Source organism: Vicia villosa, linkage group LG1 (genome assembly GCF_029867415.1).
Source record: "Vicia villosa cultivar HV-30 ecotype Madison, WI linkage group LG1, Vvil1.0, whole genome shotgun sequence".
NCBI classification, from domain to species: Eukaryota; Viridiplantae; Streptophyta; class Magnoliopsida; order Fabales; family Fabaceae; genus Vicia; species Vicia villosa.
This window is the reverse complement of record NC_081180.1, coordinates 21,459,515-21,483,887: the sequence shown is the minus strand read 5'-3', so window position 1 is coordinate 21,483,887 and position 24,373 is coordinate 21,459,515. Positions and strand designations below refer to the sequence as shown.

The following is a 24,373-nucleotide window of genomic DNA, read 5'->3' as shown; positions in this document are numbered from 1 at the left end:
GCAGACCTAGGGATCATCCTATTCCATATCCATGCTCCAGATCGTTATTCTGAGAGCCATTGGATCTGGATCAACGATCCTGATCACTGCATTCCACAATAATGTCGTACACATGCCCACATAGAGTCAAAACGGACCTCTGGGTCTACTGGGCTGGGCTTCACGCTATTAACACCCCCTGAGTTAATAGAAAACTAAAAACACACCCCCTACGCCAGAAAATAAAATCAATTTATTTATTAACCCTTAATTGTTCTAATTGGTTCTTAGGTAATTGTTAATCGATCTGATTATAATCAATAATCACGTTGAGTAACGATCATATTTTTTTGAAGAATAATAATGATTAATTTATTTATCTAATTAAGTTTTAATTAATTTGTTTAATGGGGTTTACGCAAATTTTTTAATCGATTCGATTATGCCTAATAATCGCGTTGATAAAAAAAATCATATTTTTTCTAACAAAAATATATTAAAATTAATTCTTATTAAAACGTTTACATCAAGGTTTACTTCGCTAATTGTTTTAATTGAATCAATCGATTACAATAATTAACGACAAAAATGATTTTTGTCAAAGCTAATTAAAATTTTCTATACAAATCAAGGTGCAACTTACTAATTGTTTTAATCGAATTGATCACTTATAATAGTTAGTAATAAGATTAACATTTTATTTCATGGATTAATTTGTTAATTATGTTGATCAAATCGATTGATCAACGCGATTAATGAAACATTAAAACAATATTAAATAGGGTTGTATGCCATATAATAAATCTTTAATCTTTTCATAAACTACGAATTACACAAAACTGCGATCGATTACAAAACTGCGTACTGCAATTGATATAAAACCCACCTTCAACATATAAATCACAAAGGCATACAACCTCTAAAAAACACCAACATATCCCGAACTACGTAGACTCTGATCCTCCTTAAGGAGGTACGTAGGCACTTGGATAACCAAGGCGAGTCCCCTTCCCCAAAACTTCAATAGGTTTAAGGTTTACCCTATTAACTTTCTGTCATCTTTCTTTACATAGCCACAAACCTTACCTTAATACTCTTAAGCCATAAACTTTTGCCTTAAATAAAACCTTAGGAAAGGGTTAAGGGTGCCTAACACCTTCCCTTGACCTGATTATAATAACTTACCCAGATCTTTAAACTTCGTAGGGTTTTCTATTCGCTCTGGCAGAATAGGTGGCGACTCTAAAATCTAAAATTTTTAGGGCAGGTTGCTACAACAGTGAGCCAAGATAAAAATAATTGTGTTCATTTATTTGTATTCACTTGTTAAGCTTTGTGTTTTGAGTTGCGAAAAGATTATATTGGTGCAACCTAATTCAAGCCCCAATTTCTCGTGTTTCTGGCACCGTCATCATGAACCAAAGGTATCAGTCTTGATATGATGCTGTCAATAGGCGTTTGTTATCTCTTGTACGATGGACTTAGGGGGTACCTGCATAGTTAACACTTCAATGCCCAAGTCAGTTTAGATTCTAGATAGTTGTAATAAAAGTAAAGATTAGAGATTGTTTATTCGAAAACCCTTTACGAATGTATTTATACCTTGGGTCTAACGAGGCAGGTTGAATAATGGGTCTCGTGTTATTGGACCTTTGACCAATGCAAAAGAGTAGATCCCGGATCTTTGGCCTGCACGAAACATAAATTAACAAGATTCACACCTCAAATACATATTAAAACTATTTTGTATTAATACTAGAAGAAATTTCGTTAAAAAAGAAGAAGTAAACATTATTTATAAAAAAGCAGATGAAAACTAACCAAGAGAACTTGAAACATGAAAAAGGATAACTATAGTCATCGGTTCAGTTTATTGGTTTAACAGATCTCAAAAACTAAAATTGAACCAAAAAATAAATCTTTTTTGTTTAGTTTAATTTGGTTTGAATAATTTTTTTAATTGATTTTATCTGACTCACAAATACTCCTACTAACAAGTCTATTTTACATATTATTTATACTCCCTTTGTTTCACATTAACTGTCGTTTTAGTTAATAAATCAAAATGAATGTCTGATCTAGAGGGTGATCGGAATCTGAAAGTTGGCCATAGACGTCTGTACGAAGCTGATGAAGAGGAGAAGGGGGTGTACTTACAAGGCCCTCTGACGAGCAAGTAAGTAGGAGCAGAGATACGTGAAAATGCTTCAAGGGTTTGAAATTGTGTTATCTGACCCTCTCAAATGAGAGGATTTTTATATTGTCCCCCAGTGCTTAGCCATTGGTCCATGTTTTGGGTTGGATTGTGGATTCAGACCCTAAATACGTGACTGCTAGAATTTTAGGAGTATGTTTAGGAACCTTGAGAGGCTGCCCGAAACTAGTCGTTGATCGGGCAAGACGACATCTCTGGTCGACAGAGATATTTAACGAGCATGGGTGGTTTCGCTCTTCGACTGAGAGCAGAACGCATGTCTCGTTGCTGGCGTGTAGCTATCCTCGACATGAGCGAGGAAATGAGCCCGACAGTAGGGCATGGGAGGTCATGTTCTCACTGCCTTTGGATGAATGGGTCAAGGTTATTGGGTCGTCCTGGGAGCAGGAGCGGATTGGACCAGAATAATGTCATTTTCACTTTTATTAACGTAGAAATAATTGCTATTTTTTCAATTGTGTCATTCTATTATTATTTTATACACTACATTCAATACATTAATAAGGTTAATTTAATAAAAAAACAATGTCTAATGACAATATATCCGATGTTTTTTTAGTACTTTTCAATGAATAATACGTGTCACTTATCTTTTTCATCCTTTTTTTATTGGACAAAAACAAAAAGTGTGTCCATTGATTCAATCAGTGACAAACATTATTATAACTTAAAAATAAAATATTAGAAGAAATAATTTTCACATCGAATGAATATATATATATATATATATATATATATATATATATATATATATATATATATATATATATATATATATATATAAATGTGAGAAGAATAAGAACCATCAGATTAAAAAGAAACAGTTAAGATTAAACGTGCAATTATATGTCAAAAATCCAAATTACATGTGCAATCATGGAGGAAAGACAAAAAAATCATACTCTTTTAAGAGAAAAAAGAAATCATTAGATTTTAAAATAAATGGCGGAGATTATGTGTTATTGTTTTTTACTCTCTCCTCCATCATTTATTTTAATAATGGAGGAGAGAGAGAAAAATATTAACACATAATCTCTAATATTTATTTTAAAATCTAATTGTTCAGATTCATTCTCAAATTCTCATATAAAAATGTCATTCTCATAAGATACGTCCTCAATATATATATATATATATATATATATATATATATATATATATATATATATATATATATATATATATATATATATATATATATATATATATATATATATATATATATATATATTGAGGACGTATCTTATGAGAATGACATTTTTAAATCAATATAGAAATGAGAACAATATATATGGGGACGACTCAAATGAGAACACTTGGTTATTATGAGAAATGAGAACAATGAATCACGACCATTAAATTTTAATTTTGTTGATTTTAATGGACTGGATTGGTTTCTCTTTCTATGATCCTCAATATTTATTTTAAATCAATATAGAAAGAGAAACCAATCCAGTCCATTAAAATCAACAAAATTAAAATTTAATGGTCGTGATTCATTGTTCTCATTTCTCATAATAACCAAGTGTTCTCACTTGAGTCGTCCCATATATATATATATATATATATATATATATATATATATATATATATATATATATATATATATATATACATATATATATATATATATATATATATACACATACTAGTAAAAGAGGTTATTGTGAGAAAAAATTTCCTAATAAAACTTACAAATCATTCTTTTCCTAAACTCCCACTTCATAACATTTATTTCTCATTTTGTTAAAGTGAACATTGTATAATCATTTACACAACAACCATGACGAGTATTCTCGACGGTAGAACAAAATCACATCTCCAAAAGAAACAAGAGCTACGATGTCATGACATACGTAAGAAAAACACGTCCATTGTACTCTTGTCCTTCTCTTTTTGACAAAAATTGGTATTTCTATTGCTCCGCAAAGGCGAATGGTGGAATCGTTGAACGCTAGAAGATTTTTCCCTCCAAATGACATTAGGTCTCAATTGTGCAACAATAACTTCACAAAGATGCCGAAGTACACGGTGTTTTAAAAACTCCTTCTGTCAATAAGGATCCCTAACACTGAGTGTTCGTTATATTAGTAACTACGACCATCAAAAGTGTGGCACTAGGAATCTCATCCACATTGTCGCAATCTATAAATGCTAAGATAGGATTACATTTTTCCCGCCTGCTAGTCGTCGTCAACGACCTTAAAAAACCTTATGTCAAATGTTGTTTTGTTTAATTCCCCCTTGTTAGGTGATCCATTGTCAATTAGAGAAATTGTGAAGTAAGAAGATGATTTTAAGGTTGGTAAACCTATGGTGACTTCTATAGATGGATCAAGTGTTATTGTCTTATTTAGAGCGAGGCCGTTGTAACTATTCATGACTTCAGAACCAGAATGATCTGACTGGAAAAATTCGTGAGAATCTGAAGTTGATTCTCACTTGTGGTGCCAATGTTTCGTTTAGGAACCAAAAACATTTGATGATAGACAGAAATATGGTTCAGTTGCGGTGGAGTGTACTTCTCATGTGGCAAAACGAACTAGACCTACAAAGTTAGCACTTTGAAATTCAAATTAATGAATGAATGAGAAATAATTTGAATATATGAATGATTAGACTACCTAAATGATGTTGCTTATAGAGCTTTATATATTGAAGGCGGTTAGAACCACCCCAGATCGTCCGAAGTGGATTAAGTGGGACCTTTCGATTAAATCTAACGGTGAGCAATTAGCAACATAACCACTTGATCATTAGCAACTTAGCATTTGTGTTATTGGATTGAACCATCTTTTGATTGAATCCCTCCGTCTTTGAACATAAGGTCGACTCATAACATAAATAACACTAATAAAAAAAGGTTAAATAAGGCTTTTCGTTAACATAAATATGGTGGAAGAGTGTTTCCCAAGAAAAATATTATTATATTTTATTTTATTTTTTCAGCTAAAAAGTAAAATATTTAAAGAAATAATTTTATGTAGAATGAACTTTTTTATTTTTTAAATAAAAAAAGAAAAAAAAAAAACTCCCCATCAAACTTCCAAATCATTTTCTTTTTGAATTTCTAAACTCCCAATATCTCGTGAGTGGTGTGACCCCCACTTCACCACATTTTCTCATATTTGTAAAGTGAACATTACATAGCAATTTACACAACAACCACGAGGAGTATTCTAGACGGTAGAACAGAATCACATCTCCGAAAGAAACAAGAGCAATGATGTCACGACATACGTAAGAACCCCAGCACATTTCTCCAAATTTCAACGTAGTCCAAAACCTTGCTGCCCAAGTCCCGTGATTCTGTCCGTATAGGAATCACTGCATGCCTCACAAATACTGCGTGGGCCCCCAAATTCCCGGAGCCCAAACCCACTCCACCCTCTATATATTCAACACACGTATATAGGAATAATTAAGTTATAACCATAACCAACCATAGTTCAAAAAACACAACCACAAAACTCACACAAACAAAAGCCAAACAAAAACCAAACACACAAAAAAAACATTATGTGTCCTTCTGGCCGTAACCTCCGTCTACAACCTCCCACATCCGATTTCCGTCCGGCGTTCGACGTTCTCGACACCGACTCCGACGGTAAAATAAGCCGAGAGGATCTCCGTTCATTCTACGCCACCAACAGCGGCGGTGTTAGCGGCGGCGATGACGCGATCGGTGCGATGATGTCGGTGGCGGACACGAACTTGAGCGGGTTCGTGGAGTACGAGGAATTCGAGAAGGTTGTTAGCGGTGAAGGAGAAAAGAGACCGTTAGGGTGTGGGGCGATGGAAGATGTGTTCAAGGTGATGGATAGAGACGGTGACGGTAAAGTTGGTTATGAGGATTTGAAGAATTATATGGCGTTGGCTGGGTTTCAGGCAAGCGATGAAGATATAAACGCTATGATTAGGTTGGGCGGTGGTGATGGAAACGGCGGTGTTAGCTTTGATGGTTTGATTCGTATATTAGCTTTTGATCATCTTGCTCTGGATAATTAATTGTTAGTAGTGTTTAATCGTGTTTTTATGTTGTTGAAAAAAGTTAGTGGCTAAATTGGTTTTGCGTTGGATTTTCTGGAACACTTCTAGGTTTCGGAATTGATAAATTTTTTAGGTGAATTGTATTTGTTAAGTGATGAGTGGGATGTGAGTTGTAATGATGAAAATTACTTAATAACCTCAATTATGATAGAATCTATGTTATTTTAAAGGTATCGCTTACGAGTGCATTCAGGATATTTTTTTTAATATATTAAATTAAAAAATATTTATAAAAATTAATATTTTCATTTCTAATTTATTGGATACACATATTTTTAATTTTTGTACCACTTTAATCACTTAAAGAGTGTCTCAAGGACAATGATTAACATTTCTCTTCTTTTAATAATCTCATTTGATCAAGAGTTTACTATTACCTCCGTTTTTTATTATAAGCCGTTTTGAAAAAAATTGTATTTAAATATAAATCGCTTTACAATTTCAATGAATAATTAATATTATTTTTTCTATTATATCCTTAAATATTTATTATTCTCTCTCCTTTCAATTATATAAATTTATCTTTCACATGTCATTAATGAAGATAATTTTGTAAGAAAGTTCATAATTTCTCATTTTCATACAACAATTATTATTTTTCTTAATATGTGTGAAAGTTTTAAAACGACTTATAATAAAAAACAGAGAGAGTATTTAAGTAGAAGATTTTTCAATGCACCCCACGACTCTCTCAGACACTTGACAAATTTTTATTTATGCCGTCTACTTTCGTAGATGTACATTCGGAAACACATTTTTTTCTTCAAAAAATTTGGTTTCTTCTTTAGATGCATAATTCTTCCGTAGGTATATCTACGAAACGTGTTCAAAAAGTCGTAGTTTTACCTACGGAAGAATTGCTGATATATTTAAATAAATTATAGAATCGAGTTCACGGTGACACTTCGCTTCTAATGGTGTATTCATTTGCTTGAAACAGTTAAGAATCATGATTTTTCCATAGTATATCATAGTAGTGTAATGTAATGGTATATATAGTACACGAAAAGAAAACATCTTATAAATCTTACAAATAGTGTCAAACATAATAAAAAAAATATTACCTCAATCTAATAAAAATACAGACATAAAAAATGTCTCAAACTGAGATCGATAATTCTAATCCATATTCAAACAAAATAAGCCCCCCCAAAAAGCCTAGATAACATCAACAGTAAAACATAACTTCGATAGTTCTAAGGTCCAAATTCAATGATTTTTATAAATATATCAACTATGGGGTTGAATGGAATATTCAATCCATTACACAAAACACCGAGTTTTTCACCATTCTTGTGTTGTGTGAGCTTGCTCTAACACCATAGCAACCCTAAAAACTTCTGACAGCCCTACATTATAAAGGAGTTGTCACGTATTGACCTAGAACACATCTGAGCATTTCAAGGTTCTCTAGTTGATCTATTAGGTGAACGAGTACAAGTGAAAGGTCATAACGCTCGAAAAAATGTTTGGCTTAGAGGTAAAAACGAGAACTTTTAATGTAAAATATCATGTGGTAGACGTCTTGTCCCCACACAACGTCATCCTGGGGCGGCCCTCCCTCAACTTGTTAGGGGGGTCCTTTCTACCATTTATTTAAGCACAAAGTATTTATTATCTGATGGGCGAGTTAAATTTGTTCAGTGGGATCAGGAGGTTGTTCGTGAATGCTATCAAAATACCTTGGAAATGAGAAGGAAATGCTTCGTCATAGATGATCCTCCAGCCAGAAGCACGAGAGGTAGATGTCGCAAGTTGGGACCCTAAATTAGGGACAAAAAACAAGAGGCTCACTCCCACAAAGGACTTGAAGGAAGTCTGAATTTGGCCCTTTAACAATCAAGCCACCAAGCTAGGCACCTCTGTATCCTGTTAAGGAAGAACATATACTTGTTCTCCTAGTCACCACCCTTTAACATGTCATGAATAGATACCACCGCCTTGTCATTAATTCCACAAGGAAGCCAACATCTCAAAGGAAACACAAGGCATGCAATGAGAAGAGAAATGATGAAGAAGTTTACAAGGTGAGAAACGTCAACTTTATAATTAAGATAAAATACCCATATTAGGTGGCTAATGTAAAAGAAGGTTTCTCCGTAAATGCAGTTCCGAACTCATCTTAGTATTTTTTGCAATAAAATAGAGTGAGTCTAAAATTACAGTTCGTGATTCACCCTCTCAAACACAACTGTTCACACATAACCTACTATGGGACCATGTTTTAATTTGAAACATAAAAATTTAGAAAAATGGAACAACCAATATTTATATAACTAATATTGAATATACATTAAAATGTAGGCAAAATTCTCTTTTTGGTCCCTTAACTATACCCCAAAGTCCATTGTGGTCCCTTATCTTTAAAACGTGTCAAAGTGCTCCTTTAATTGTTCAAAAAGGTCCACGTTAGTCCTTTCCGTCCAATTTTTGCTAACGGCGTCAACTTTTCCATGCTGGCATCTCACGTGGTGCTGAGTCATATTATTATTACTATTTTGATGGAATTAGTAATTTTGATGGAAAAAAAGGCCTCAGTATGTGTAACAATCAGATCCTTGATTAAAAATCTCACTGAAATCCGCTAAGATTTAACTATGTTATCATCATAAGCCTTATTAATTATCAAAATTATTAAATAATAAATAAAATATAACGTAAAAAATAGAAAATGAAAATGGGAAAAATTAAGAGTGCTCAAACAGCCAAGGGTTTGTAATCAATTCGTGGGTGAAGATTCCCAAATCAGAAACTCTAGTCCACCATAGTATCATCACCGCACAATATTCAACATCAAATACACAAAAACAGAAGAAAAAAATCGAAAAGAAATCCTATTGAAATTAAGATACGGAACTAAAAAATCCTAACAAACACAAACCAAACCAGTATTTGACATGAACGAGTGAGTAAGGACGATGATGAGGTTGGAATATATTGGCAGTGAAGTGAGAATAAGTCGGCAGAACAGTGTGAGGTCTGAGGACGAAGAGAGGTTATATGGTTTTTCTCTCTAGACTTTTGATCTCTCATTTTCATCGGTTCATGTTGAGTTTCGAGTGGAGAATCGTGTTTAGAGGATGATTTCGAATTGGTTTGGTGTTGGAAGCTCTAGGTTTCATCTTGTTTTTGACAAGGTAATGAGATTAGGGTTCCGTTTTAGGTGGTTTCGATCTGGAAATTTCTTGTTGCTTTCATTTAATTTGACTTGATATTCGTGTTTGGGATGCGATTTAAGTTGAGGTTGGTGTTTGTTCTTCTTGAATTTGAAGTGTTGCTTAGATTTCTGGGTAAGGGTGGTTCGTTAGTTGTAGAGAGAGAGAGAGTAATAATAACTAATAATAATATGACTCAGCGCCACGTCAGATGCCAGCATGGAAAAGTTGACGTCGTTAGCAAAAATTGGACGGAAAGGACTAACGTGGACCTTTTTGAACAATTAAAGGACCACTTTGACACTTTTTAAAGATAAGGGACCGGAATGGACCTTGGGGTATAGTTAAGGGACAAAAAAGAGTATTTTGCCTAAAATGTATCAAAATGTATCCAGATTATATCGTTGACAATATCAATTAACATTACATACAAAATCGAGTCACCACCTAAATAAATTGTTACATAAAACCTAAAATATATCAAAACATGGGTAACCATCTAAATCTAAATGTATGGGTGATTCTGCTTTTGACTTTTGCTGATTTAATTCTCTTTCAATCTCGCTCAATTTGGTGAATTCAACCATCCTTTCCATAAAGTTATTTGATCAAGGTTGTGCTTATTTTATGGAATAATTGGTCTACTACGGTTATGTTTGTGTTATAGGACACTTGCGTTTCAAAAAAACTTGAACAAAATATAGAGATTTTGAAAGCCACCCAATACACATAATGTGTCCCGTTGAATTTTGAGGTGGTCACTTTGAACAAAATATTTTCGAGAAACTATATCTTTTCAGATCAGTACACACTGTATATTATATGTACTTGCTATAAGATGTTCCATTTTAGAGAAGTGCATAGGTTTTTTCTTCGATATCTGACCGCTGACACAAGGAATAGAAGGTGCATGAATTGCATCAAAATGTTCTTTTTAACTGTATAGAGTTGTGTATGATTTCTTATGCGCCTTCAACTCATTGAGAAGTTGTTGGCGAACAATTGTATGATTATTCTCTCATATATTTAGCAAAGTTGAAACAACGTGATAACCACAATTACTGTAACTCTTAACATCTATAATTCGTTCAATGTATTTGTGCATAAAAAGCAAAATATCTTCAATGTGTGTGATTTTTGGTAAAGGTAGTGAATGATATGGTTTGCTAATGCGAGCACCTTTGAAAACACTATCTTGAGATTTTGAAGTTGGAGAATCCAGAAAATGTGTGTCAACATGTTCGAAATAGGAAGGAGACCACTTTATTGAATTGTCACTCGATGTTGGTTTGAATTTCTTAGGAGCACCTTTTGTTTTTTACCAGTTCTGAGGGTGGTTTCAAATATGTGGTTTATAGATAGACAATCTTCCTCAGCGACTCTTTCATGTGCAATTTCATGTTATTATCTGCTTTCAAAAATCTTTCGTGAATCATTTCCCGTAGTATTTTCCATCACACCAACATCATCATTAAACCGTAGTATTTTCCAGTGCGTGTAAACCTCATTCACACGTACGGGTCTATCAACTTTCGTCTTCTTTGAAATTAAACAAGTACACGGAAGACCATTCGTCTTCCTAAGTGTTCAACTACACTTTAAGCTATTTGAACCTATTTTCTCTGCTCGTTTGGCTTGTGATAAATAAAATTCAATCTCACCTAAGATATATTGCCCACTAACAGTGAATAAAGATTGTTGTCTCTAAATACTAGTTCTAATACTATATTACTACGACCAAGTGACGTCTGTATCTCGTTATGCTGATTTTGGATCATTTGGTTCATGTTGTGTTTAGCAACTTGATAGAATCAGGATGAGTCCAAAATATATCTCAAACGATCTCTTCATCCTCACACACTCTGTACCTAGATACATAATGATAATCATCCAAAAGATTTAATAGTTGTTGCGTTTCAGTTCTTGAACCGCTTATCGCCTTGTTGTTTCAGACATGAACATTGTATACTTGCTTGATATCTGAGACATATTAAGGTCTTTTTCATTTCAAAGTTGAAAGTATATTTTTGGGCTGCACCATGTTTGATGTCATGTCAAAAACAAGATCTTTCTCTTCAAGATTAAGGTGACATGCAATAGGATGATCGACTTACTCATAACACAAGTTATGATTATGCATACCACAAATCACATTAAATGTCCATGTATTATTCATCATAAGGTACCCGCAAAACTTAAAAGGACACTCACATTTGATGTGAAAAAATAGAAGAATGTTGTTTTGAAATACAAAACTTGATTGAGAATGAAAAGAGGTTTTGGTAGGATTTGAAGAAGAGTGGTGGTATGATCATGAATGAATAATACATGCAAGGTGGTGTTTATTCAATTTCCCGCTTGACAAATATGGAACCGCACTTTCAAATTATTCATTGAGCTGTAAAATAAACGTAATTAGTGTAGGGGTTAGTCCAAAGAAACACTTTCAAACTAGTTTTTGAAAAAAAAAAGAGTGTCTCACTTACAATTTATTTCGGTGGGGCATTATGGACATCCGGATGTGTACTTTTGGAATGTTGGAAGGGCAATTTTGAGATTCATTAGGGTGATTCTTCACCACCTGGGTTAAAAAAGCAACCCCTAATCTTTTACAATTTACTATAATTCACAACTAAATTATGATGGATCACTATAATATATGGCCTACAAAAGACCTATTTTTGGAAACTCGTCCAAATAAAAATTACCACATTTCGATGCACATTTAAGGTGGATTTAGGAAAGCTATAACTTGAAGCTTCATGGTAGATGCACATTTTTTTACAAAACTAACGTGAAATAAGTTTAATTCTGTAGAAAAAAAAATTGATTTTGAGTTAATTGATTATGTAAAATTTATTCAGATTAAAAGTGAATTAAATATAAAGTTATTTATGTTAAAATAGTTTTATGCAAAAATTAAATTGAACGGTAAATTTTAATATAAAAATCATATTTAAATTCAAAAATTATAATTTTTAATTTCAAATAGAATCAATTTTTAAAACATTTTAAAATTAATTCTACACCCAAAAATTGTTTCTGGCTCTTTAAAAAATTAAACCAAGGATAACATTAGTTTTGAATAGTCTATTTTGCTTCTGTGTCCTTCATTACACATTTCTTCTCCATCTTCTGCTCTATAAAGCCACTGCAACCTAATCCTAGCACTTCCACGCAAGGGAAACAAGTATTTGTACAAAAGCGAAGTAAGCATACAGTCCATAACGAAGAAACAATTTGAAATAAGTGTTGATCTTTCTTTTTCACATACACCCTCCATTATCTTTTATAAACAAATGGAGGGAGTAGTAATTAAACCCAACCATCTCAGCGCTCACAAGAACAGTCCCTTAACTTAGAAAGCTCGGACTCTAACACGAACACGAGACACGACATGGACACGAAGACACCACTAATGTAAAAAATATAAGACACGGACACCATTATATATATTTTATATATTAATAAAATAATCCAATTTATAAGCATAATTTATAAAAAATATTTAAAATTAAAGTTAAAAACAAAAGTTTTTAAAATAAAGTTAAAGTTGTTTTGTTATGATTATTTTTTAAATTTTAAAGTTATTTTTAATTTATAAGTTGTTTCGTATTGATTAATTATTGTATTGACATCTATAATTTAGTGTATAATATAAAAAATTAATAATATTATTATTGAAAATCATTATACAATAAAACAAGATATAATATACAAAATAAATAAAAAGTTGGACAATACTAGTATCTACAAAAATGATGATGTAAAGACAAGAAGAAAAAAAGAATAAATAAAACATAACTCTAGATGTTATGAACTGTAGAAAAAATTGAAAAATTGTCGTCTAGTGCTTTCATTGAGATTCGAACCGCGATCACATGTTTTAAACTCCAAAAAAGTTAGTTTTAATGCCTTTTTTAAAAGCTCCTTTTATTCAATTTTTTTATCTTTAAAAAAAAATTACTTTTTTTCACAAGAGTTTTAAAAAAAATGTGTTTGGCCCTCCATTTTCTTATAAGGAGAAGAAAAGTAAATAAAAAATTGGGTCAAACAATATTTTTTTTTTTTAAACTTAATATTTTCAATTTAAAAAAGTTAAATTGAGTCCTTTCAATTAAGAAAGAAAAAGATTGAATATCAAAAAGGAAAGAGTAGTATATCAGTGACGGTGACACTTGAATATAGGCATGCTGAGATGAAAACAAACGAATAAGATGAAAATAAATAGAGATGAAAAAACAAAAGGAGTACGAGTTGTTTTTTATACAAGGGAAATGAAATATAAAAGATAAGAAATGTTTTTTATTTTTTAAAATTATGAGAATTTGAGAAGATGTTGTGTCCGAAGTTTGAAATAGTTTGTTGTATCCGTTTCCGTGTGTTGTATCCGTTTCCGTTATATTTTAATTTTTTTCTGTTGAACACTACAAAAACGTGTCAAATACGTGTCGCGTGTGTCCGAAACATATCTGGTGCGGGAACACACTTTGTAATTGACGTGTTGGAACTTCATAGCCCTTAACTATTTTCTTCTTGATTTGTCAACAATTTCCAACAGTAAACTCTGGATTTTGCTTGCCAGACATGAATCTAGAGTGCCCCCAAACAAATTTAGAATGGCATCAGTTGAAGAAATAGAAACGTATTCTTTTTAGGGGGTTTTAGAGTAAGAATCTGATGTCTTTACCTTTTTGGTGGGGGAGTCCGGTTGGCAAGTAGAATAAGAGGTAGAAGGCTGTGGCTGACATTATGGTACAAGGTGACCGGCGGTGTGACCAACAAAGACGGTTGCTGTAGAGGATGGTGGACAGGGAAGAAAAGGGTAAATACTACAAGTCTTTTAGAGGGCAGGGCGTAACATAATACTGTTAGTCCTAAATTTATTAAACGAAGGCAAATTCAAACTTAGTCTTTTATTACAAGGAGCAAGCAAATTATTGTACACTTCCCTTCCATTTCTGTTGAAATAATATTATTATATATTGATTCAAATAATAAAAAGTTACAGCATATATCATTTAGATTTGACACAGAAATTTCAGAGATTTTTTTCCATTAAATTCATTACACTCTTCACAGTTCAGCTTGTATTGGTGAAATCTCATGATATTAACAATCATGTTTTCTAATGAATCATAAGCTTTTTATCAATAATGTTGATGTGAATGTTTTGTGTGACAGAATCCTTTCAAAGAGAGGATCGATGTTCAACCCAACAAGCCGCATACTAGCCAAACCAAGTGACTATTTGTTTAAATTATACAAAATATCAATAAGGTCTAATGCAAATATATGATTTTCAAAGGTCCTCTCCAACATGCTACGAGTGTGACAAAATCCATACATCTGACTCTACTTTCACCTGAGGTGATGTATGATCACTGCTCGCTCTTCATCTAATACATAATTGGCCCTTGAAAACTGGTTGCTGTTGAAGAACGGCTTCAGATCATATATATCATGCTCTTGAGCCTACAGTGTTAAACAAAAGGGGAGTCAGCCACAATCATCCGAGTTAGAAAACAAACATAATTAAAGGACTGGTTTAAATTACCTTCATGAAGAGATCATCTACTTTGACTTCTACATGCGTCAGACTAGAAGTGGACCCAGCAACAATTTCTTCAAATTGAATAGCACTCTTTACAAGGTCTAGGAGAATATAAACGAGCATATCATTATAGTCCTTCTTGAAAGTGATATACTTTCTAAAGCTCTGCAATAACAAGAGAATTGTTTAAGAGAAGAGTTTCTGTCCATTACAAAACCATGAATGCCAATCAAAACACTGTAGCAATGTGATCAAATGTTAAGAAAAGTCAGAAGAAAAGGTAATTTGAAATAATGCAGAATATTTCGTGGCGCAGATATTTAAACACAGAACAAAGATACTGTAAACCCTATGAATTAATGTCTATTTAGTGTTTTTTGTCCTCTGGGAAGAAAAAATTAAAACACGCCAAAATTGTATGTGTTAACCTGTGTTTGAAAAATCTTCTTCAATATTTTTACATACCTTTTGCAGTGCTTTCTGCACCCCAAACTTCTGGGTTGAAATGAACGAATCAAGTAGAACACGGATTGCCATGTCCACATCTTCTGGTGTGACATGCTGTCTGAGATGCATTCTTGCATGAGCTTCAGACATCCTTATCATTGATTCAATGTGCCTTACGGCAATGGGGACTCCTTGACCATGCTAAACAAGAGAATAAGAGCAGCATGTTAACCAATACAAACAATAACTACAAACAAAAGTTTGCTAGGTGAAAAGAGACAGGACATTACCGATGATTCCCTTCGGAGTTCTGCATACACATGAGTAAGTTTATCCAAATCAGCATCATTAAACCTTGGGAAAACATTCAACTTGGCATATGTAATGTACTTCTTCAACAGATCTTGAGGGAGTATCTGCAAACAAGCCAAAATTCCTTGAGACACAGAAGACACAATCAATATTACTTAAAGTGAGGTTACTGCAGCAGCAGGGTTTTAGTTAGGACCTCTGGGTCAATTGGCATGCCAGATGCATCCTGGGACTCACTAACAGACTTATCATCATTGTTAGCACCCTTGGGTTGTGACTTGAAGTGACTGTCAACAACAAACTTTGCAAGCATTTCATCAGTGACTGGATCAACCACATCCTGTAAATTCAAGAACTCCCTCAATCAATCAATATATGAACAAGTAAAGAGTTTATAGAAGAATTTATGAATTTAACCAACCTTCACAACACAGAGGATGTCAAAACGAGAGATAATAGGATCTGTCAATTCAACATTCTGTGTAAACAATTTTGAGGAATCATATCTACAAATCCAACAGAGTTCAATTTGCCAATTCATTAGTTAGAAGCTAGGAGAACATAAACCATAAATAAGTACTTCAATTGATTTTAATATGAATGACATGGGAGATGAAGGCTTAAATTGGACACTGATGAACAGTGCCAACCTGCTCTCAGATACATGTAACTTAACATAAAAGCTTATTCGTTTACCTTCCTCCAATTGGATTTGCAGCAGCAATGACAGAACAGCGTGCCTGCAGAGATGTGACAATTCCAGCTTTTGATATGCTTATGCTCTGCTGCTCCATGGCTTCATGAATACTTACTCTGATAATATATTTATCAGAATGGTCAGACATAACTGAAAAACATACAATAATCAGAAATAACATAAAAGATTACACTATCTATTTTCTTACCGATCCTGGTCATTCATCTTGTCAAATTCATCAATGAGACAAATCCCTCTGTCAGCTAGAACAAGAGCTCCCCCTTCAAGGGTCCATTCCCTCGTGACAGGATCCTTGTGAACTGCTGCAGTGAGACCCACAGCAGAAGCTCCTTTACCAGTGGTGTATACAGCTCTCTGCCCAGTTTTTTCAACATACCTATCAACAGAATTGTGTTAATTTAACAATCAACTGATTGCTATAACAAATTAAAAGCCTATAAAATAACAAAGGATAAGTTCATACTTGAGAAATTGAGATTTTGCTGTTCCTGGATCGCCGAGAAGAAGAACATTAATGTCTCCTCGCAGACGATGCTTCCCTTCAACATTCTTTTCTTGACCTCCAAACATAGCTAAAGCTATTCCAGTTTTTATATCATCATGACCATAAATTGATGGAGCAATAGACTTGACAATCTGAAATTCAATTTATAGTTTAACAACAAATATTAAATGGTAAATATACCACCAGAAGTTATAAGGAACATACCCTTTCTCCAATTCGAGGGTCTTTGCCCAAATTTTCAATCTCTTCTTTGTCTTCCTGTGTAAGTTTGTAGGCAGAAAAGAGATCCTGCTTCTTTGTAACATAATTTGCCTCAACAACAGTGGAAAACACAGGAAAACCATTCTTTGTGTTAAGGGACAAGTCAAAGTTATTAGTATAAACACCCGTGACCTCCTGAAATTGTCAGAATAAAAACAACATAAGAAAATCATTCCACAACACACAAGACCAAAAAATAAAGTCAAAGTAGAGGACAATACAATCTCTTCTCCAGGTCGAGCACAGTCAATCAGATCATTCAATAGTATCACTTCCTTGTATCTTGGCAGTCGCCCAGCAGGAACTATGCCTGGACTCTCTTGAAGAGTGAGCTTTTGAAAATTCCTGTAAATTGTCTATAGAATAGAAGTAAGAAACATGTTAATTTTTACAAAAATATTAGTTTCAAACTTCAAGCATTTGCAAGGGTAGTACCTGTTCAATATTGACAGTGAATGGTCCTTTTGATTGACACTCAGGACAGGAACCAACTTTCACCTCCGAATAGGAATTCTGAAAAAATGGCCCCAAAATTGCCCCACATTTGCTACAGTCATACTTCACCTGTTGCAACTGGGGGAAAACTCCAGAACGCCTAGTTACAACTCCCCCAATTCGGATCATTGTATTCAAATGAATCTGTCTGCTCCATAGAAGGCAACAATTAGTTTTTTATCCAATGGAAAAGACAAGAGGAAGGAGAATGGTTCAACATATCAGTTGAAATTTTCATGTTACCTAATATTTCGGATCTGATCATAAACTGGTAAGTTGGTAATGCGAACATAAATCTTTTGGTGTATATGTTTGTAATTTGGATGTAACTGAAAGACAACACTTTTAGCAACATCCTCCATCACTTCTAGAACAGAATGAGGTGCATCAGCCAGCCAAATGGCGATGTTGGGATGGACATAGATAAATTGCTTGTAATCTATCTCCAAACTGCACTTGTTAGCTACAGTAAAAGACAAAAAATAAGTTGGCGAAAAAGAAGATACTGATGACTGTCACAACTACAAAGATTGAAGAAAATATATTACCCGACACCATTTCATTAATCAGACGCACATACTCAAAATCTCCATGTTCATTCTTCGGATTGACATAAGTGAGTAAGAAATCCTTGAATTTCCTGGCTATGAAACGGCGGACTTCATCTCTTGTAACCCATTCTCTAAGGGTTCCTTGAACTCGGTACATCTCATACCCAGCTTCATCATCAAAATCATCCTACATTACATGACCAAGTAAATAAAATCAACAATGATGCTTATAGAATATCTTTTTCAAAAGGAAAATAAATTCAAAGTTATCTTTTTCGAAAGGAAAATAAGTTCAAAGTTGAAAGTACCTCATACTGATCATCCTCATTTTGATCAGTGGTTGGATTATCCTCCCTTGAGTGTTGTCCTCGTTGTGACCTTCCAGGTGAACTATTCATCCCATCAAGATCATCATCACTTGGTGGTATAGATGACCTGTGATCAGCTCTGGCCCTTTTAGAAGGCCTATAACTGTCATCATCAGTATCTGCAATAGATTACAGATTAACAATCAACACCATAACCCTAATGCTCTAACAAAAAACTTAGCTACCAGTGACGACCTCCGGTATAAAGGGTATAAAGTAACCAGAAGAACGCAAACAGCTACCAATCCATTCACAGAGTAACCCGAAGAGACCAAACATCATAGAATTCATGCTCAAACTAACCCAAAGAGACCAAACATCATATAAACTTTTAGCAATAATGATTAATTTGTCAGAGTAAATCGTGATATATCCTAACTCATGCCCATTCTAAAAAAATCACCAGGAATAACTGTCACAAACAATACACCTAAATCCTACAATTAATACCAATTCACTCAATAGTTATAATTCAACACCCACTAAGGAGAGATTGCCTAAAACAATTAGTTACAATCAGCCAATTTTGAACAATTAAAATTGCAAACCCTAAATCAATTCATAATTTAATAAATACAATAATGAATAAAAGAAATCGTAATTAAGCATGGATAAGGCGGCGAAATGAAAGAAAAAGAAATGGTTACCCTGGTCGTGAAGAAGCTGAGGAAGTTTAGTCCTATTGGAAGTACGGCCATCGCGAGTGTCAAGCTCAACTTCAGCAGCCCTACGATCCTCCATGATCTGATCAAAATCTCTCTCGTCTTCAACAGAATCATCCAATCCAACAGATTCGAACTGGTCAGCTTCATCCATTCTCCGATAATCCCTGTTCAACACCAATTCATTCCATTAACAACATAACTAAAATACACAAAATACAAAAGGAGCATAAAATTTAAAAAAAAAAAAAAACAGAAATGAAAAAAGTACTGACTCGAGAAAGTTATCGTTGTAGAGATCTTCTCCGTCTTCATCTTCCTCTGGCTCAGGCTCGTCGCGAATGATGTCGGGATCGACGGAAGCTTCGTCGTCGGAGGCGCGACTGGTGTGAGTGTGAGGAAGTTGATCGGTGTTGAAACCGATGGATGGAGATGTAGGCGAATCGGGAGTTGAAGGGGGAATTCCTGGCTCCATTGTTGTCTTCTGAACTCTAGCACTTTCACTCTCGCTCTCTCTCGATTTGATTTTGGTTTTCTCTGGTTAGGGTTGTAACTTCTGAGGGTTATCAATCGGTGGAGTTCCCGTTTTTTGGCGGGAAAATGTTGGCGCCAATTCTCTTACTTGTTGGGCCGTTACTCTCTTCTTATACCCGGCCCAGGTTGGGTCCATGTTCCGTTGGGCTTTCTTATATGAGATTGTGTTATTGGGCTTTTTTGGTCCCTTCTTCTCCAATATCGCATTTTACAATTTTGATATAAATTGAAAAAATGTATAAATAAAAGAAAGATTATAATTTTTTATTTAGTTATTGTGTGATTGAATTTGATCTATTCAATAAAAAAATTAATTTGACATCAATTAATAAAATTTATAATTAATAAGGTTTATTTATTAAGCAAAGTAAGTTATCTCGTAATCTCATAATTATTTTTGACGTCGAAGTACCCCCGCTTATTAATTATTGATACATTTCGATTAATTAATAAGTTGTAAACTTTGCATGTAATGTTATTAATTTTATAGTACAATTGAAAATTGAAAATGGGTGGTTGGATAGTTTAACTATTACTCTGTGTTATGTTAGTTGAGTTAAATAAATATAAATTATTGATTTAAAATTTAACATCTGACCTTAATATTTATTTATATTTATTTATTATTATATATAAATAGTTGATATTTATTGATCAATAATTTTAAAAAAATTAACATTGAAAAAGTGAGATGTTTTTACAGCAAATATGATGAATATTATCGAATGGTGAAGTAGTTTAGATTTTGCTTACTAGATATGGATTTATTACCATTGGATTTTCAAATAATCTCATAGTCAAGACACTACGAGCCATCTAATATTTTCCGATGAGTCAAAATAATTGATTTTATTTTTAATTTATAAATTTAAATACTATTTTTTAAATCAAGACCTTTAATTTTAATAAAACAATCACAACACATACATGACTACATAATTGTAAGGTTTTAGTGACTATAAATACGAGAAAAGAGGAAGAAAAGAGATGTTGAGTTTTGTGCGCATAGAGTGAGGAGAAGGGGAGGCTACAGAGAAAATTATATATTTTTCTAAAGTAATGTAACAATTTTTTATTAGGGACTAGGATTTATTTTTATTGCATCTAACAAAATCCTCCAGTCACAAAGTCACCTTTTTATATCCATCTAACTGAGATCGAACGACCTTATTCAAGTTTAATATTTCTTTAATTATAAAATAAAAGGTAAATTATTTTCTTAGCCATATAATTAATATTGAATCGCCGATGCCTGATATCATTAAGATAACATAAGTAAATTAAAACAAACTTACCACATATAATTCAATTGGATATAATAAAGTCATTTTAATAATATAATATTGAGTCTCTTTTTTTTTTTAAAAAAAGTGATTTTCATTTTTTTAAATAATTTTATAAGAATATTTATAAATATATTGCTTCCTGATTTCTAAAATAGTATTTTAATTTTATTTTTTATAACTTAAAAGAAAAATTTGACATTTAATAACTTCGATGTCAATTATTAAATATTTTAATATAGTAAAAATCACATAATTTAATAACTTAGCTTGTAGTATCCTGTTATGAACAAAAAAAGGAATCACCAATTAAATTTCTGAACAGCTGTATAGAGCTTGAAGGATATGCTACAGGAGTGGAGAAAAGTTGGAAAGAGCCTATCTCAGGGAGGCCAATGTATACTCTTTGGCACAAATTAAAGAGACTACAAGCAACCATAAGGGAAATTACTAAACCTCTAACTGACCTGCCCAATAAGATTTAGGGAAGCTTTACTTGAAGCACAAAATAGCCTTGCAGCTGGCAGATTGAATGTCCAAAAAATTGATAAAGTCAAGAGATGCGCTGAGACTTTGATTAGATGGCATGAGGTAGAGGAACAAAACTTGCAGCAAAAATCAAAAATTGAGTGGCTTCGATTAGGGGATGGGAATAACACATATTTCCATGCCACAATAAAAGCTAGATATAAACAACAAACTATGAAGGGTCTATACAGAGATGATGGAACTTAGGTGCTAACAGATGAGGAAATCAAGGAGGAGGTTTTATCTTTTTACCGCAAACATTGATGGGCAGGGCTGATGATCATCTGAATGGTATTGATGCACATGCTATGAGATAAGGTGCACAACTTACTTGGGAGCAAAGACAATACATGATACAGCCTGTGACTGAGGAGGAGAATTACAATGCCCTCAGGAGTCTTGGAAACCTGAAGTCTCCAAGGATAGATGGATTTGGTGCCAAATTTTTTAAAACAAGTTGGTCAACTATAAGGCCATGAATATCAGAATATATAAGGCCATGAATTACACAATGGTGACTCTCATTCCCAAGAAGGAGGAAGCCAGAACTATAAGAGACTATAGACCTGTCTCATGTTGCTCTACACCCTACAAAATCATATCCAAAATTCTAACCTACAGATTGGGGAAAGTAATAGGCAGTATTGTGAGTAGCAACCAAGCAACGTTTGTACCATGGCAAAATATCCACAACCACATCCTCCTGGCTTTTGAGCTTATTAGAGGATACTCTAGGAAAGAGGGGACTCCAAGATGTGTGATGTAGATAGACTTACAAAAAGCCTACGACACGGTTGATTGGAGAGCTCTCGAATGCATTCTTAATGAAGTGGGCATCCCTAGACAATTCACTAATTGAATCATGAAAACGGTTTCAACTGTATCCTATCATTTTCAGATCAATGGAGAGTTAATTTCTGCCATGCCAACTAAACATGGACTTAGACAGTGGGATCCCATTTCCCCTCTTCTCGTTGTTCTATTTATGGAGTATTTGAATAGATGTTTTCACAAAATGAAGAAAAATCTAGACTACAACTACCACTCCCAGTGTGAGAAGGTAAACATCACAAACCTTAGCTTTGCTGATGATTTACTCTTATTTGCTCGAGGAGACATTATTTCTGTGGATCTCATAATGAAGACTATCCATAGTTTTTCAGCGGCTACTAGGTTAAAGATGAATGCTAGTAAATGTAAGATTTATTTTGGCAGTATGGATGAGAACACCAAGCAGGAGATAAAACTCTTAACAGGTTTTTCTGAAGGGCCACTCCCATTCCGATACTTAGGAGTCCCTATAACAACTAGGAAACTGAATTGTCATCATTATACAAGTTTGGTGGAGAAAATAGTTGGGAGGATAACCCATTGGAGTGCTCGACTATTAAGCTATGCAGGTAGAATTCAATTACTGAAGAGCATCACGTTTGCAGTCACCAACTATTGGATGCAATGCTTTCCCCTCCCTAAGCATGTGATCCACAAAATAGATGCGATTTGTCGTAGTTTTATATGGACAGGTGGCAAGGAAATTAGCATAAAATCACCAATCTCGAGGGATAAAGTCTGTAGGCCGAAATGTAATGGTGGAATGAATTTAATTTCTCTGCAAATCTAGAATCAGGCTACATTATCTAAGCTGCTCTAGAACATAAGCTGTAAACCCAACAGTCTTTGGGTTCGTTGGGTTCATGCCTATTACATGAAGAAAGATAAAATTATGGATGTGAAGATTAGAGTAAGCTGATCTTGGATCTTGAAAGCAATTCTAAAGTAGAGAGACAGTGTGAATAAGATGCATGTTTGGCATATGATGCAACAGAAGAAAGTATTCCACATGAAGACCATGTATATTGCCCTGTTGAATATTGAGCAAAAGGTTAGCTGGATCAATCTGATGTATCACAATGATGCTAGGCCAAAGGCCATTGTTATCCTTTGGCTCACGTGTCACGAAAGGCTAGCGAGTAAAGGAAGACTCCACGAGTTGGGTTTTATGGATAACAACATGTGCAACTTCTGCCCCAATGCTGAAACAGTCCAACACCTGTTCTTTGAGTTTGACAAGATGAAGCAGATTTGGAGGAAAGTGCTAAGATGGCTGCAAGTTACCCATGAACCTGAAGATTGGAGTGGAAAGGTTAATTGGCTAATCCAGAATTGCAAAGGGAAGGGAAAAAGAGCCACTCTGTTAAGAATGGCGATTGCAAAAACACTATACGAATCCTGGCAACATAGAAACGACATTAGCTTTAGAAAGATTGTGAATAATACAAACATTAATGAGAAAATTATAAACACTATAGTCTATAGAGCCTGGAACAATTTCAAGCTAAGAGATTATGTAGCTAGATTAATGCTATAAGAGTTCTTGATTTAGATTTGTCTTTTTTGGGCTGGATCCAAGCGATCGCCTTGTATAGCTTGTTTTTTGAATTAATAAAAGTCTCTTTTAATTAAAAAAAATCACATAATTTAATAAATAAATTCTCTAAAAAATAATACTTTTGAAGCAATTATTCAAAATATATTTCTATTTTAATTATTATTTCAATTTAATTATTAAAAAAAATGTTCCTTATAAATTAAATATTTATACATATTTTTAATAGATTGATATAAATCCATTTCACAACTAAAATTAATTGGCAACCATTATTTAAATGAGGTTATCTTACAAGTATTAACGTTTTAACCACGATTTTTTTAATTATTGTTTTTAGGATAAGAAAACACTATGCTTCTAGAGTGTG

The 24,373-nt window shown here is 33.6% G+C and overlaps 3 protein-coding genes and 2 non-coding genes across 5 annotated transcripts; 2 read left to right on the top strand and 3 right to left on the bottom strand.

Moving 5' to 3' along the window:
• The first annotated feature begins 5,611 nt into the window (after positions 1-5,611).
• On the top strand, positions 5,612-6,413 carry LOC131602350 (calcium-binding protein CP1-like). Its single transcript, XM_058874438.1, has one exon. It carries the CDS (start codon positions 5,714-5,716, stop codon positions 6,200-6,202), a length of 489 nt encoding a protein of 162 aa, XP_058730421.1. The 5' UTR covers positions 5,612-5,713; the 3' UTR covers positions 6,203-6,413.
• Positions 6,414-8,773: 2,360 nt separating this feature from the next.
• Positions 8,774-8,860, bottom strand: LOC131645487 (small nucleolar RNA R11/Z151). The gene has a single exon (XR_009297104.1). It is a non-coding gene; the product is annotated as a small nucleolar RNA R11/Z151 (small nucleolar RNA).
• Positions 8,861-8,933: 73 nt separating this feature from the next.
• Positions 8,934-9,030, bottom strand: LOC131645481 (small nucleolar RNA Z157/R69/R10). The gene has a single exon (XR_009297100.1). It is a non-coding gene; the product is annotated as a small nucleolar RNA Z157/R69/R10 (small nucleolar RNA).
• Positions 9,031-14,438: 5,408 nt separating this feature from the next.
• On the bottom strand, positions 14,439-19,834 carry LOC131630860 (DNA replication licensing factor MCM2-like). Its single transcript, XM_058901607.1, has 17 exons — positions 19,548-19,834; positions 19,258-19,439; positions 18,551-18,729; positions 18,240-18,429; positions 17,935-18,154; positions 17,632-17,839; positions 17,418-17,552; positions 17,140-17,331; positions 16,894-17,066; positions 16,618-16,806; positions 16,409-16,525; positions 16,134-16,218; positions 15,909-16,052; positions 15,691-15,816; positions 15,419-15,601; positions 14,957-15,118; positions 14,439-14,874 (listed from the first exon to the last, which is right to left on the bottom strand). Exons 1-17 carry the CDS (start codon positions 19,745-19,747, stop codon positions 14,761-14,763), a joined length of 2,799 nt encoding a protein of 932 aa, XP_058757590.1. The 5' UTR covers positions 19,748-19,834; the 3' UTR covers positions 14,439-14,760.
• Positions 19,835-22,128: 2,294 nt separating this feature from the next.
• LOC131660760 (uncharacterized) lies at positions 22,129-23,238 on the top strand. Its single transcript, XM_058930108.1, has 2 exons — positions 22,129-22,263; positions 22,516-23,238. Exons 1-2 carry the CDS (start codon positions 22,129-22,131, stop codon positions 23,236-23,238), a joined length of 858 nt encoding a protein of 285 aa, XP_058786091.1.
• Positions 23,239-24,373: the final 1,135 nt, after the last annotated feature.